The sequence below is a fragment of the Mauremys reevesii genome, linkage group 1 (assembly GCF_016161935.1).
Source record: "Mauremys reevesii isolate NIE-2019 linkage group 1, ASM1616193v1, whole genome shotgun sequence".
In the NCBI taxonomy this organism is placed as follows: Eukaryota; Metazoa; Chordata; order Testudines; family Geoemydidae; genus Mauremys; species Mauremys reevesii.
In genome coordinates, this window is record NC_052623.1 from 28,466,454 (window position 1) to 28,481,354 (window position 14,901).

Genomic DNA, 14,901 nt, shown 5'->3' on the forward strand with positions numbered 1-14,901 from the left:
GGGGGGAGTGCGCAGCACTCCTTATACCGCACCATAACGGTGCCACTCTGGGGATCGCTAGGGTGCTCCCCTATGGGTACTGCTAGGGAAAAAACTTCCGGCACCGGTGCACGTGGCGAGCATGCACACCTATTGTAGAACAGACATGAGCAACGCATCTTGAAGAACACCAGTTACAGAAAAGGTCTTTTGTACCTCCATGCAGCACCCTAACTCACTATTCTCCCTCTTATTTAGCTCTTTCAACCTCTTCTCTTGCTTCTTGAAAATATTCATAGCTCTAGGGTGACCATATTTTCTCAAAGGAAAAATAGGACACCCCGGGGCTGGCCTGAGCTCTCGCCCGCACCCCCCCCCCCCCGCTGTCTACCCGCGATCCCCCTCCCACCCCGAAAACCCCTTCCCCCTGCACATGGGGCTGATCGTCCAAGCCCATACACAGAGCTGATGGTCCGAGTCCCACCCCCCCAGCACCCACCTGCCCGTGCACTTGGCTTCTCAATGCCCCCCCTCCTCCCTGCATGCAGGGCAGGTCAGCCTGAGACGCTCCCCCTCCCGCACCCTCCACTGCAGGGCTGGCATTGTCACTCGCCCCCTCCCCCATCTCATACATGTTCCTCTGCATCCTGCAGAACAAACAGGAGAAATGCTCAGTTTTGTCAAAAAAGTTGGGGCAGCCGGGACAGGGTCTAAAAAAGGGACTGTCCTGGCCAAAACAGGACATATGGTCACCCTACATAGCTCCCTTCTGAAATCCCTGCAATTTGTCCATATCTTTTGGATAACATTGTGTCCCAACATAATATTCTCTCTAAGTTTACTTGTTTTTAAACGGCAGCCATCGGCAGTGTTTGAGTCCTTACAAGAAGTTTGCAATCCAGAAGAGGCCAGAAGTTCCTGGAGTGCAGAGGCACAGAACAAAACTTGCATCCCTAGGAGGCACAGGGAACTAAGCCATTTTTATGTCCTCCCAATTGTGGGCAATTGCAGGGACCTGTGAGGGCTCCAGAGTATTGTAGACAGCCCTGCCTAAGTTACAGCTTCCTATGGTTGATAATGTTGCCCTGGTTCCCCACAGCACTGTGTAATGCAGCCCTGCCTTCAGCATATACCGCAACCTTGCCTGTGCCCATGACATGCCTCCAATGCTGGGGCTTGTGGCAGGAGACTCATAGAACAGTGTAAGCTGCTTTGTCCAAAGCCTACACTAGGAGGAATTCTTCCCTGGCTGGACATGGGACTCAACTGGCCCTTTTACAGTGACAGCGGATGGGAGAAAATCCCTCTTCTGTGGTGAAATCTTAGTCCCGTTGCAGCCAATGGGAGTTTTGCCATTGACTTCCATGGACCAAGAATTTTGCTTTGAATGTCTAAAAGGCAATCCTGAATATTGTGTGCTGCTTCTGACAACCTTTAAAAGGAAACAAAAGAAAAATGTTTGGAAACTTGCTAATAAGTTCCTCCGTAAATCCAATTTGTCTGAATAATAGTAAAAGTTATGTTTGTAAAGCACTTTAAAAATAAAAAATGCTATATTAGCATAGTGAAAGTTTGGAAACCGTATCTCTGTCATGTAGAAAAGACTGGTAACAGTTCTAAATGCCAAATCTCAAGTGTTCCCACTAAAGTTCATTAAATGCTAAAAATAACTGTGAATTGTGCTATACTAAAAGGTCAACATTCCTGTCTTAGTGGACACTCAGATGGAAATTAGATATTTTTCCTTCCTGTGCTGACTATCTTAAAGAGTCGTCTAGAATGTCCCTGATGGAGAAAATAAGAGGAGCAATAAGCAAACTTATCAGGTCACTTGTGAAAGGCCTACAATAATTTAATGATAAGCATTCACTTTCTCCCCTCATGTTACCATTTCAGTTTTATTTAGTCTTTCCTTATAGAGTCTTCTAGCCTTTAGCTCTACAGTATATTTACATTAGGGTACTTTAAAAAGGGGGAAAGTTGCCTGTAAGTATTTGTAAGATATGTCTGAATAATTACACTGTATATACTGTGCTCTGTATTATTTCCAAATGGAAAACACTAAAAATGAAATGATAAAAGTTCCAAATTCCTATTCCTAGGGTGGTCTTGAAGGTGATGTTCTCAGACCAGTAAAAAAAATATTCTGCTCAGCTGTCCCCCACAGAGCTAAATTTATCTCTGTTCCATACAACCTTGGTATCCTTCCATTTGAGTGAATTGTAAAACATTTCATCCTATGGTTGGTTATGTAAAACGTTACATGAAGGAAATGAATCTCGCACTATTTCAAACTCTGCCTGCTTTGCTGTTTTTGTCATTGCACCATCCTGACCCTAGGTTTTATATTTTTATTGATTCATTTATACAGGGCCTGAACTAAAAGCCTACTGAAATGATAATTATTTCTGTTGACTTCAATAGGCTTTGGATCAGGCCCATTCAACATGGAAAATGAAGGTAAACTTCACATTCTAATGTCTGTGAGGCCTCCCCTGATCCTAAACAGATTTAGATATAGAGTTAGTCTAACCTTCTTATGTAATAATGTTCTTTCTCCTTCTTATAGGTCCTTTTGTTCTGCATCACAGCTGCTCTGTTCATGTTCTTTTTCAGGTATGTTATATTACTAGTATTTCTATTAATATTAAAGGATTACTTGAAACAGAAAATTGTCCACTAACTCATTTAATTCTGAGCTCAAGATACCACCACCTAATATATTCCTGGAGCAAGTCTACTGGATAGGTCTTAGTGCCACTTGCTGCTGTTAGTTCCAAAACTTAATGGTGCATGAAGACAAATTATCCAAAGAATTTAGAAGAAAAGTGAGTTTATGAGGTATGTATCTATGTGTAAAATGTATATGTGTGTGTGTGTATATATACACACACACATACACACATGCAGATAAATAGCTGTGGAACTTATTTAAACTAATGAAAACTGTGCTAAGGCAGCCATTGTAGGTACGAAACCTCTATATTCCATCCCAGTTGTTCTGAATGGTTTACTGCTAGGAAGATAGTCGTTATTCTTTATAAGTAAATATTAGGAGCATATGAACTAATATATACAGCATGTATACTGATCATTTCAGTAACTGTAAAATCACAATAAAAGAAGTGATTGTAAAATATCTTTGGAGTGCAGGTGTCCCTATTTGGTGTGCCTATTTTTAATTGGAGTGTAGCTGCTTTTTAATTTGTTTTTACATATTTTATTATTATATATCAATTTGTATTCTTTTAAAAAATATGCAGTGTGTGGTTTGGGTTAGAAACTCATTTTAAAATGTTCTTTTTCTTAGTTTGTAAGAAATGCATATTAAAAACGTGTAATTTTTCAGTGCTTGAATTTTAAATATCAGTTTCCTAAAGTCATTCCATCCCTATACTTGGGTAGTCGTTCCTTAAAATAACATATACCTACAACCTTTGTGTTAGAATTTTCTGGTAGAGGTCCTGGAGTTTTGCAACTGTGTTTTTTGTTTTGTTTTATTTTTCATAATTACATAGCCATTCAATCACTTATAAATATTGGCTGAGAATATACTGTGGAGGGGGGAAACATCATTGTAAAAGCTTCTAAAAAGCATTCCTTTCCTCATCCACCACCCATTAAGATTCTGAAATTGGCAGGCATCTCTTTGTTTTGTTATGTGCTGCTCTCCTGAGTTGTGTTATGGCAGCATATGAATGGCCTGGGGGATTTCACTTGTAATGTTGATACTAGACACCTGTCTGGAGGAATTCTTATAAGAAAATCTAAAATGCTGGGTAATTTTGTGAAAGTTTTGAATGCTGGTTATTTTAAAAGTTGCTAATTATTTGTTTGTTTCTGTGGTGGTGAACCAGTGATTTAAAGGGGAAATTAAAAGGTAAAATGAAAACTTAGTACAGCACATTAACCAGCTTATGTAGGGCATTTAGCACAGCAATATATTGTATGTTGCCATTTAAAAATTCTCTTTGTTCTCTGTGAAATACTCTAATAAATTCTTGCTTAATCAAAGACATCACTGAATGTGTCATTCTGTAATACCACTGCTTTGAGAGTCCCTTGGATGGATACCAAAACCACCTTCTCTCTTCTAGTAGCACAGTCACATCAGGACAGGATTGAAGCATACTAATGAGGCAGCATCAGGACATTTTACTGTCTCTGTTCATGCTATAGTAACATATGAATTGCCATTCTGTGATCCAACTGGTAGAATAACCTATCTTAGACCATGGCCAGAAGATTCTTCCGAGAAAGTACTGCTGTCCTTTGTGCAGTGTGGCTGAAAGATAAACCCAGAAGGTCTGCAATGACCTCACTGCACCACACATAGTGAGGGATGTAGATTTTAGAGCCTTGTGCAGTCAAAGGTCCCTCAGAGGAGAATCCTGTGGGGCGTGGTTCACAATGTCTCTCCCTTTCTGCAGAACAGACTTCCTGCCTCCTCAAAAATGACTGCAATGGAAGGGCAACCCTGAGGAGCTAGACGGGGAGCCAGGACAATTCAATAAGGGGTCAGACAGAGTACCTTCAAAGAAAAGAGAAAGGTGGTGCCCAAATGTTGGCCATGATTCCAGCCATGATCTAAGTACAGCTACACCATATTTCCATTCTCTACAAATAAGACTACAGATGGAGGATGTTGGTCTCAGTTCTGTTTCTGAGGATAAGAGTGAATTCAGTAATGGGCCCTCAAGCCCATACCTTTTTTCTTCTCTTGAACCAGGGTCTCTCCCAGTCTTTTTTCTCAATTAACCTGGCCCAAATGGGAAATCCCATGCAGCAGTCGACTTCAGAGTATGCTCTGGATCTGCAGGCCTGGAGTCAGGTTTGCAACAAGGGAGAAAATTGTTAGCCTAATAACTGCAGCAGAATCCCTCTGTTCCCAGATAGGACCTTCGCTCAGGACCGTGTCCTGTCACCCATCAGCGATAAATCTTTCAACCCCCAAGCTCCTTTTCCCAGGAGCCTCTGGAGGGAGCTTTGTGTAGAGGGCTACAAGGGCTGTCACAGGAAGAAAAGAAGACAAATCACATGGAGAATAGTCATTAAACTTTCTGTCATCTGGTGCAGAGTTGGGCAATAGACCCCAGGGACTTTTACTGCATGCTATTCGTGGTCACAAACAAATCTCCTGTTCCTGGTGACAAACAAATCCAGCAGGAGCTCAACTTGGAATATCTCCAACAGATTCCCAGAAAATATCTAATCCAACATGGGGACACCCAAATCTACTGAGACATTCATCACATAGAGGATTTTCCCATTGTCTATAGGGGAACGTCTTCTCTATCCCCCTTTATTGATCCCACAGGAAAAACCTATGCTTTATTTTGGGACAACAGCATTTCCAATGCAGGTTTTTGGCCTTTGGTTTGTCCATCAGTTCTAGAATATCCCATTTGGTTAAGGTTGCCTTTTCCAGGGTCTACAACACAAAAACAATTATTTATGTGGATAATATCGGAACTGTCTATCTGTGGCAAGAACAGCCTTATGAAGAAGATGGAAATCACATGCCTTATAAGAGAGAATCTTCCAACCAGCTACATGGTTCAGTTCACACATGCTCTTTGTTCTCCAAGTTGATCTTGGCTGATGCTGCCTTTGGGACAAAAGTGCTGTAGTCCTCCAGTAAAAGAGAAAAAAATCAATATCTATATATAATCTTAATAAGGTTCTCTCTCTCCCTTGAGGCATTGTAACACATCTCATCCCTACGATCTCATCGTAACGAATATGTGATCACTATTACATGAGAATAGGACATTTTTTCCATGTCTCCCATAAAATTTCCTTTCTCAGCACAGTGAATTTCAAAGATCCAGACCAACCCAAAGTGATTGTTCTATTGTAAACAAAGATCTGATATGACCTTAGCTGATAAATGTGTATGTTTCTGTTAAGCTCTGCAGTATATGTAATATCTATCTGGAGTTATTTGTGAAGTGAATTCAGTATAGACCATTTTATCAGGCAGTTACCATTTGCTGTGGAAGTTTATCTCAAACTGGCAGGACCAAACCTCTTCCTGTCAATGTCTGGCATGTCTGAGTCTTCCTCCAAAGCAGCAAATAGGCTGAGGATCCTACCTAATGGATCTGCGGACATTATTATTCAGAGAAAGGAAATTTTCATGTATATCCACACAAACTTTCCTATTATGCATTGTGTAAAAAGGCAATTCCTTTACTCAGTTTTTGAAGTTTTGTCTTTTACATTTGTTGGAAAATCCCTTATTCTTGTATTAAATCAGGTGCTGTCTTATATATCTTCTTGTAATCAGTCATTTTATATGCCTCTTTCATGTCCCTTCTTATCTGGCTCCTCTGTAAACTACGCCATCCTGATCTTTTTAGTCTCTCCTCTTTTCATGTATCCACTTCATTTCCTCTGCTAATCTCCAGACCACTTCTATTTCTGTTGTTTCACTTTCAAGACAAGAGTGACCAAACCTGAACATGGTGCTCAAGGTGACAGCATATCTCTTGTCTCTAAAATGACATTACAATATTTCTATTATTATTTTCTAAACTAGTCTTTATGTAGCCAAACGTTTTTTTTTCTCTTGACGACCACTGCGCACTGAGTAGATGTTTTCACATAACTGTCCATAAATATCCCCTGGCTTTTTCCCCCTGGCTGGTTACAGCTAATTTAGAACCCAGCAATGTGTGTCAGTAGTTCACATTATTCCTTCCTTTCTTACAGGTGGCTAAACATGAAAACGCCAGTGCCCAGGAGATCAGTCCAATACCTTTTAATGAGCTCTGAATTTAAGAAACAGCTTACATTTCAAACCATCTTTGTTACAAATGAGCAAGTTTGTAAGGCGTTAGCTATTCAAACAGCCAAATTAAACTAGATACAATTCGGAGTAATAGTTATCTTCTTCTAAATCTACATGTGGGATCTGTGCAGAGAAATGTGGCTATAATTCTGTCTGCTTTTACTTGGCTAACTCTTTTCTGCCTTGGCTCCTTTTATAGTGATCACATCTTTTGTATGGCTGAAATTGTCTAAGTTGGCTCTTTTCAGATGGATCCCATTATTTTAAAAATATGACTGATCATTTTGTTTTGTAACTGGGCTCTCTTGCTACAAGTAAAGTATTTTGCTCAGGAAATTTGTCAGCAATCATTATTAATCATTCTGTTTGCAGGGAAGGTTTAGAAAATGGTTTGTTTTAAAGGGAGTATAAACAGGAAATCACTCGAGAGTGATTCACTTTGGCCTGCTAGGCTTAAAACTCATTTTCTTTTTTTCAGAGTTTGGGGCAACACGTTCATTACTGGTCATTGCCCTTTCACTCTTGTAATCCTGAACATTACTAACATGGTCTATTCACAAGTAAATGTGAAGACAAAGGTTTTCTGAAGGCTCTAGGAATTGGTAGGTCTCATTGCCACCTGTGGATGTCACGACAAACACATTTTTAATTTTCTGGGCAGAAGAAAAGCTCTCCTGTTCTAAAGTAAATGAGAATATATATATAATGTTCCTAAGACTTTAGCAGAAGTTGGTTTGGATCATTCTACTAATAGCCTTGGCACAGGATAATATAACTTAAGATACGCACTTCTGTAAAAGAATGCATTATGATAGTTTTACATACTGGGTATCTACTGGGAATAGCTGCAGTTCCACACAAATTTTCTACAAACCTTTTGGCAAAGTCTGACATACAAAGGCAATTTAAGTATGCAGTGTAAGTAGTTTGAATGCACAGGTTTAATTAAAATTCTCATGTTGGCCTCTTGAAAGTAACTTATTAAAAAGGCCTGAATAAGTCCTCAGTTTTTCCCATTGTACAGCTGACCCCAGGTTACAGGGATTGGGAAAGAGGAGAGAGGAAAAGGGCAGGCTGAAGACACCAGATGAAGGGAAAGGCAATCAGTGCTGTAGTACATAGGGGTAAATTGTACATTAATATCTTCCTGAGACCTGGGTTTAGGACCTGAAGCTGTATGGGGATATCAGAGCAGATCATCTGAAAACTGCTGCAGGACAAACTTGATTTTTAAAGGTTGTGATGTTGTTCCTCGCTTTGTTACTGAGCCAGGTGGCTGCAGCTCCCAGCCCTGGCTGCGCAGGCGAGTCCCCCCTGACCCAGGCGAGGGAGTGAAAGGGGAAAAGCAGCAAGCGACAGGGAAGAGGGGGGAAGTGACGTGGATGGGGGTGGAGCCTCGGGGACAAGAGGCGGGCCAGGGATTTGGAGGGAATAGGCAGGGCAGGGGAGGTTCTGACACTCCTGCCGGAGTGTCCAGATTTTAAATATTACCAAGTTGGCAACCATAGTGTAGGGGGAAGGAAGCTTCCTGTGAATGCAGGGGTATGGGGATAGGAGGGGAAGCAAGAGGATCTACCGAAACTTTGTGAGGGGCGGCAGGGGCAGCCAGGCCTCAGCCTGGGAAGGGGCATCCTGCTAGTTCCTACTGCCACTCCTATGTCAGTCCCTAGAGGGCAGGTGCCCACTGCCTTCCTGGTGGCTGCTGCCCTGTGCACCGACACATTCTTGTCCCTTGCCCTTGTGCTGGTGTGCTGTCCCATCCCCCACCCCGCTGGCTGGTGCACATGTTCTTGCCCCTCCCACAGGCCGAGTGTCCCCTCCAGGACCTGTGGTGGCTGAAAGGAAGGACCGATGTGGACCAGGGAGTCCTACCTGATCTCATGCACTGTGGAAATGGAATCTGCTCCAGCCCCTCTTCCAGATCCTGTTCTCATCCATCTTCCCTCCCCCCACTCCCTATGTGTGGAACATAGTTGGGTCTGGCTTTCACTTCTCCCAGATATTGGGGTGGGAGTGCTAGCCCCTCTCCCTGTCTTCCCAATTACACTGCCCCGACGTATGCCATTGTTAAAGGACATCTACATATAAAAGCTTCCCCTCCAAATAATCTGCCAGCCCCATATCTTTGCATCTCTGTCTGTGATGTGGCTATCCCCAGCTTCATTCTTGACAGCTCACAGTGCTCATAACTGCATCCTGCATCTCTGAGAATGCCTCCCTTCCTCCAACAACTCTTCTTTCAGCTTTTCTCTGCTGCCTTCTAGGTTTGTTAGATGCATCAACAGGCTTTTTAAGCAACCTCCTGCAAAGTCTGATGAACTGTCCAAACATAATTTTATCTGATGCACCAGCCACAAGAAGAGAGGAAGTCTGACAGACAGGGTGCTGTAGCTTGGACTATGGGAGTGGAGTTACAGTCTTAAACTGGGAAAAGGGGGGAAAAAAGGAAGATTTCAGTTGATTGTGGTAGATAATGAAGAGGACAGGTCATGGATACAAAGGGATCTGGGACGCTTGGTAATATGTATTTTAATATGGCCAAATATGTATTTTAATATGGCCAAATATAAAATTGTACATCTAGGAACAAAGAATATAAGTCATATGTATAGAATGGGGTCTCTATCTTGGGAAGCAGTGACTCTGAATAAGACTTAGGGGGTCATGGTAGATAATCAGCTGAACATGAGCTTCCAGTGAGATGCTGTGGCCAAAAGGGCTTTGGATGTATAAATGGGGGAATCTTGAGCAGAAGTAGGGAGGTTATTACACCTCTGTGCTTGGCACACTGTGAACACTTCTGGAATCCTATGTCCAGTTCTGGTGTCCACAGTTTAAAGAGGATGCTGATAAGTTAGAGAAGATTCAGAGAAGAATCACGAGAATGATTAAAGGATTGAAATCCATGCCTCATAGTGAGACTCCAGGAGCTCAATGTATTTAATTTTAAAAAGAGAAGGTTATTGGGTGACTTGATTAGTCTGTAAGTGCCTACATTGTGAACAGAAATTCAATAATGGGCTCTTCAATCTAGCAGATAAAAGTCTAACAAAATCTAATGACTGAATGCTGAAGTTAGATAAATTCAGACTGGGAATTAGGGCAAATTTTTAATAGTGGGGGTGACTAATCATTGGAACAATTTACCAAGCATCATGATAGATTCTCCATCACTAGCAATTTTCAAATCAAGATTGGATTTTTTTTCTAAAGGATATACTATAGATCAATCAGGAATTAATTCAGGGAATTTCTATGGCCTGTGCCATGTAGTGAGGTCAGACTAAATGGTCCCATCTCACTTTATAATCTGTGAATTTGGGGAAAGTTGAAGGGGGACAAAAGGGTAACGGCAGGAAGAAGAGCAAGAATGAAAGAGGAAGAGAGTAGGAATGGGAGGGAAAGAAGGAAGGAAATTGAGACAAGGGAAGAGAGAAGAAGACTGAAACAGAGGATAGAATAGAAAAAAATATGCAGGGAAAAAATCAGCTGTACCGTGGTATGGCAAGGTTGAATAAAAGGTTTTAGATTTACAAAGAAAAGGCATATTTTACTGACAATCCCAGTTCTTCCTTTCTAAACTTCTTATGCAGTCTTTTGCTGATACCTCCTTCTATTTCAGTTGTCTCCCACATTTTTTCTCTCATTTCTTTAAAGTTGACCATGACATCAGGGCCTTCAGAGAGTACCTCTCACACTTTCTCGATTATGCTAATACACCCAAACTTTGCCTACCCACTTTGAGATGCCAACAAGCTCTACTTGGATTTATTCTTCTTCTTTGAGTGATTGTTCATGTCCATTCCAAGCGTGCTGCGTGCATGCCAGCCGGAAGATTTTCCCCTAGCAGCGCCATAGGGTCGGCCTGTGTGCCCCCTGGAGTGGCGCCTCCATGGCGGCCTATATAGGGACCCGCTGACCTTCCACCCCCTCAGTTCCTTCTTACTGCCAGTGACAGCTAGCTGGAACTTTGCTCGCTCTCGCAGCAAGCCTATCAGTGTCTCTATTAAGTGTATATAGTTTGTTTTTTCTCATAGTTTAGAGTTAGTGTTAGTTGTAAGATAGTTAATAGCTCTTGGGGGGCTTCCCCACCCACCATAATTGTCGCCCCATCCTGGGGCATGCCCGGGTCTCCAGGGTTTAAAATCTGTGCGGACTGCAGGAAGTTTATGCCAAAGAGTGACCTGCACTCTCCCTGCTTGAGGTGCCTCGGGGAGAGCCACCAAAGAGACCAGTGCAGTATCTGTAAGGGGTTTCGTCCCAGGACTCTTAAGGACAGAGAGCAGAGACTTAGAGTGCTCCTGATGGAGGCGGCCTTACGGCCACACTCGGACCCCGAGCCTGCTGACCCGGCGCCGAACACCTCATCCTCGGTGCGCAGCGCTCCAGCACCATTAGCAAGAGAGGAGGCCCAGTCTAAGAACTCTTAAGTCCTGGCACCAGAGAGAATCAGGACATAGAAAATTGCCCTCCATGCGGCACTGATCACCATCACCGGTGCCTGTGAAAAAGAAGAGGCCGGTGAGGGGCCGATCACCCCACCAGGACCTTAAAAGGCCAGCGGGGTCCACAAGTGTGGTGGGAGAAGCCGTGCTACAGCCGCATCTTCCCAAGGTCCCGTTGACTCCTGTCCTCATGGGGGTGCAGTCGAGTCTGGACCGGTCTAGGTCCCCGGAGCTCAGTGAGGATGTGCACCTCCCATCGATGCCGGAGGTGTTCGAGGCGGCCTCAGACTTATTAAGCCTCCCAGTGCTGGCCTCCCTGCACTGGAGGGAAGAGCTGCCAGGATGGCCTGACCCCCGATCCAATCAAGGGGCAAGCCGGCCATGATGATGCCACAGTCCCCTCCCTGCACCGCTCTGGCAGTAACGGTGCAAAGAAAGCGTTCCCCAGCCTCGCGGCACCGCTCACCGGCGACAGTGGGTAGTGTCCCTCCTCAGTCTTCATATTCGGAAACCTCGGAGTTGGAGACGGAATCCTACCGCTCCAGTAGATCAAGGAGCAGGAGGTCGGCTTCACAGGCAAGCCAATGACCTTACCCAGCACCGTGGCAGCAGCAGTGGCAACTGCCCTTCCAGTGGCCATTCTGACTCCCTGGGCTTACCATCAGACCCTGGGACAGGTGCACGGTCCGCACTCCAGGTCTGCGTCAGTCTCCTCGATGTTGGTGGCTCCAGCGCAAATGCCTCCACCACCGGCACCGCCGTCCGACAGGAGTGTGCCACAACAGAATCTGGCATCGCCTAGTCAGACACCAGCACCGATGGGGGCCATGTTTTCGACGCCACAGGCACCACCCAGCACGCCTCACCATTCGGCATCGACCCAGGTACCAGTCGCGGTGCTGCATCCGCACCCACCACGCAACCAGAGTACCGTGTACTGCAGGACCCTGCAGAGGCTGAGAGTAGTGAGGAAGGTCCCCTGCAAGTGATCTCCTCCTCTTCCTCGCTGGATGAGGCAGTTGCAGGAACTTCAGCAGCACCGGCTCTAGAGGACCGGGTGCTTCAGCAGCTACTTAAACGTACCGCATAGAGCCTGGCAATTCAGGCAGAGGAGGTCGAGGTGGATGTGGACATCCTTGCTCCCTTGGGCCCGTCTAGGGTTGCCCTGCTGTTGATCAAAATGATAGCTGACACATCCTGCATCCTTTGGCAGACACCACCTTCTTTGGCCCCTATGGCCAAAAGGACAGAGGGGCACTACTTTGTACCCTCCAAAGGCCATGAGCACCTATACGCTCACCCTCCCCTGGACTCTCTGGTTGTGGATGCGACCAACCAAAGGGAGTATCAGGGGTTTCAAGGGTCTACACCAAAGACCAGGGAAGCCAAGAAGTTGGACCTCTTTGGTAGAAAGGTGTACTCAACAAGAGGTCTGCAACTACGTATAGCCAACCAACAGGCTATAGTGAGCCGGTATGTCCATAACACGTGCTCGGCCTTGTCCAAGTTTGCTGAACTCCTTCCCCAGGAATCACAAATGGAATTCTCCGCTCTGGTGGAGGAGGGGAAGCTGATTTTGCATGCATCCCTCCAAGCTGATTTCGCGTGCATCTCTGGATGCGGTGGATGCAGCCTCCCGCACGCTGGCCACTGGGCTGGTGATGCGGCGGGGGTCCTGGCTTCAGGTCTTGGGCCTTCCACATGAAGTCCAGCAGACCATCCAGGACCTCCCCTTTGAGGGCCCACGCTGTTTTCTGAGAGAACGGGCAAGAGGCTCCATAGCCTAAAGGACTCGAGGGCTCCCTTACACTCACTGGGCCTGCACACTCCAGCCACCTAGCGCAGGCAATTCAGACCGCAGCCGGCCCCGCGACTGTACCGGCCCCAGAACTGCCTGGAACCCTCGCGTAGGCAGAGCAGAAGTGGCAGGAGGAGGAAGCAACAACAGCCCTCTGGATAGTCGTCTGGCCAGCCACGGCCTCCGTCGGGGCCTAGACCCCAAATTTGAGGATGACCTACCAGTCAGGACTTTGGATCCTACCAATCCTACCTTTTCGTCACATCTGTCCCCCTTCTATCGTGCCTGGTCCCGAATCACATCGGACAGTTGGGTGCTTCGCACGGTAGAGAGGGGATATTCTATCCAATTCTCCTCCCTCCCGCCCCACCAGCCTCCCTCCCCGTCCCTCTTCAGGGACCCCTCTCACGAGCAACTTCCTGAATTAGAAGTGCAGTCCCTCCTCGTTGTAGGGGCAGTGGAGGAAGTTCCTCAGGAATTCAGGGGCAGGGGGTTCTACTCTCAGTATTTCCTAATACTGAAGGCGAAAGGGGGCCTCAGACCTATTCTGGACTTCCGGCGTCTGAACAAGTTTGTGAAGAAGCACAAGTTCCGTATGGTCTCCCTGTCCTCCATCATTCCCTCCACGGATCCAGGAGACTTGTACGCCACCGTAGACTTGAAGGACGCATATTTCCATATCGCGATAATCCCTCAACACAGACGTTACCTCAGATTCGTATTGGGCAACATCCATCTCCAGTTCGCAGTCCTGCCTTCCGGCCTGTCAGTGGCCCCGAGGGTCTTCACAAAGTGCATGGCAGTTATAGCAGCCTTCCTGCACAAGCACGAAATTCAGGTGTTTCCCTACCTGGACGATTGGCTCATCAAGGGCTGCCCCCAGGCACAGGTTTGACCCAGTATGGCTGTTCTTATGATGTTGTTATGCCCATTTCTTCCTGCACTTCTCTTCCTCTGCTGTCCTTGGTTCCAAAACATTTCCAGTGTGTCTGGAACAGGGAGAGATATTGAAGGAGAGGTTTAGATGAAACTTTGAGTCCACATTACCTTAAATCAGTCCTGAAAATACAAGGGGGAAGTGGGAGGGATAGCTTTCCAGAATAACTGTATAGTTTAAAACTGGGCCTTTTTAGTATCAGAACCTTTATGCTCTTTGTTGAGAGAGAGTGAGAGAGGAAGGGAGGGAGGGGCCAGTAAGATGGAGGATTGCTATTACATATATCGAGTATAAAATTTAAATACCTTGGATTTTTTTGTAGCATTTTTGTTTTCCATATTTAGCTGCAGCTTTGTATATGCTGAGAATACTAAAACTTTTTAGAGTACTGTATACTTTTGTAAAAAATCCACATAATGAAAAACTTTCAAACACCTAAATATAAATCCTATCCACATACCTTTAGAAAATCCAGCAATTTGTTTGAAGATATATTGTCAAAGGCCTAGACTGGTTGCTATGGTAATTAATCCTTAGACTACATAGTACCGATTCACAATAGACATATCTTAATTCATCTGCTCTAAATACTGGGAAGTAAAGTATAAAGCTGCATTTGCGAGCTGAAACTAGTTATTAAGGGAAGTAGAATGATTTGATTAATGGATTTGAACATAAAATTCAGAATAAAGTCACTGTCTTCTGTGGGGAAGAATTTAAGAAGCATATTATTTTATTAAACATTTATTTGAAACAGATACTGTATGAGTAAACAGTATTTTCTGTTTAAGGAAATTTCTGTGATTTCCTGATCACAAAGCATAAAATTCTTGCAAGCAGGAATATTGAGTTACACATCTTGTTTCTGATATGATTCTTTATTTTAATATAACATACTGTAATTTGTACTAGGGAAGCCGTTAACAGTCGTCTCAAGAGATTCAAAGAT

General features: G+C 44.5%; 1 protein-coding gene across 4 annotated transcripts in view; it reads left to right on the forward strand.

The window, feature by feature from the left end:
- TMEM135 (transmembrane protein 135) overlaps window positions 1-14,901 on the forward strand; it is a 368,165-nt gene that overhangs the window by 266,503 nt on the left and 86,761 nt on the right. For 3 of the 4 annotated variants that reach the window (XM_039504347.1, XM_039504345.1, XM_039504348.1), the window contains 2 exons: window positions 2,404-2,439; window positions 2,549-2,595. In XM_039504347.1, coding sequence (XP_039360281.1) covers window positions 2,404-2,439; window positions 2,549-2,595 — 83 coding nt within the window. The remainder of the gene's footprint in view (window positions 1-2,403; window positions 2,440-2,548; window positions 2,596-14,901) is intronic. The other variant, XM_039504346.1, reaches the window with a different exon arrangement.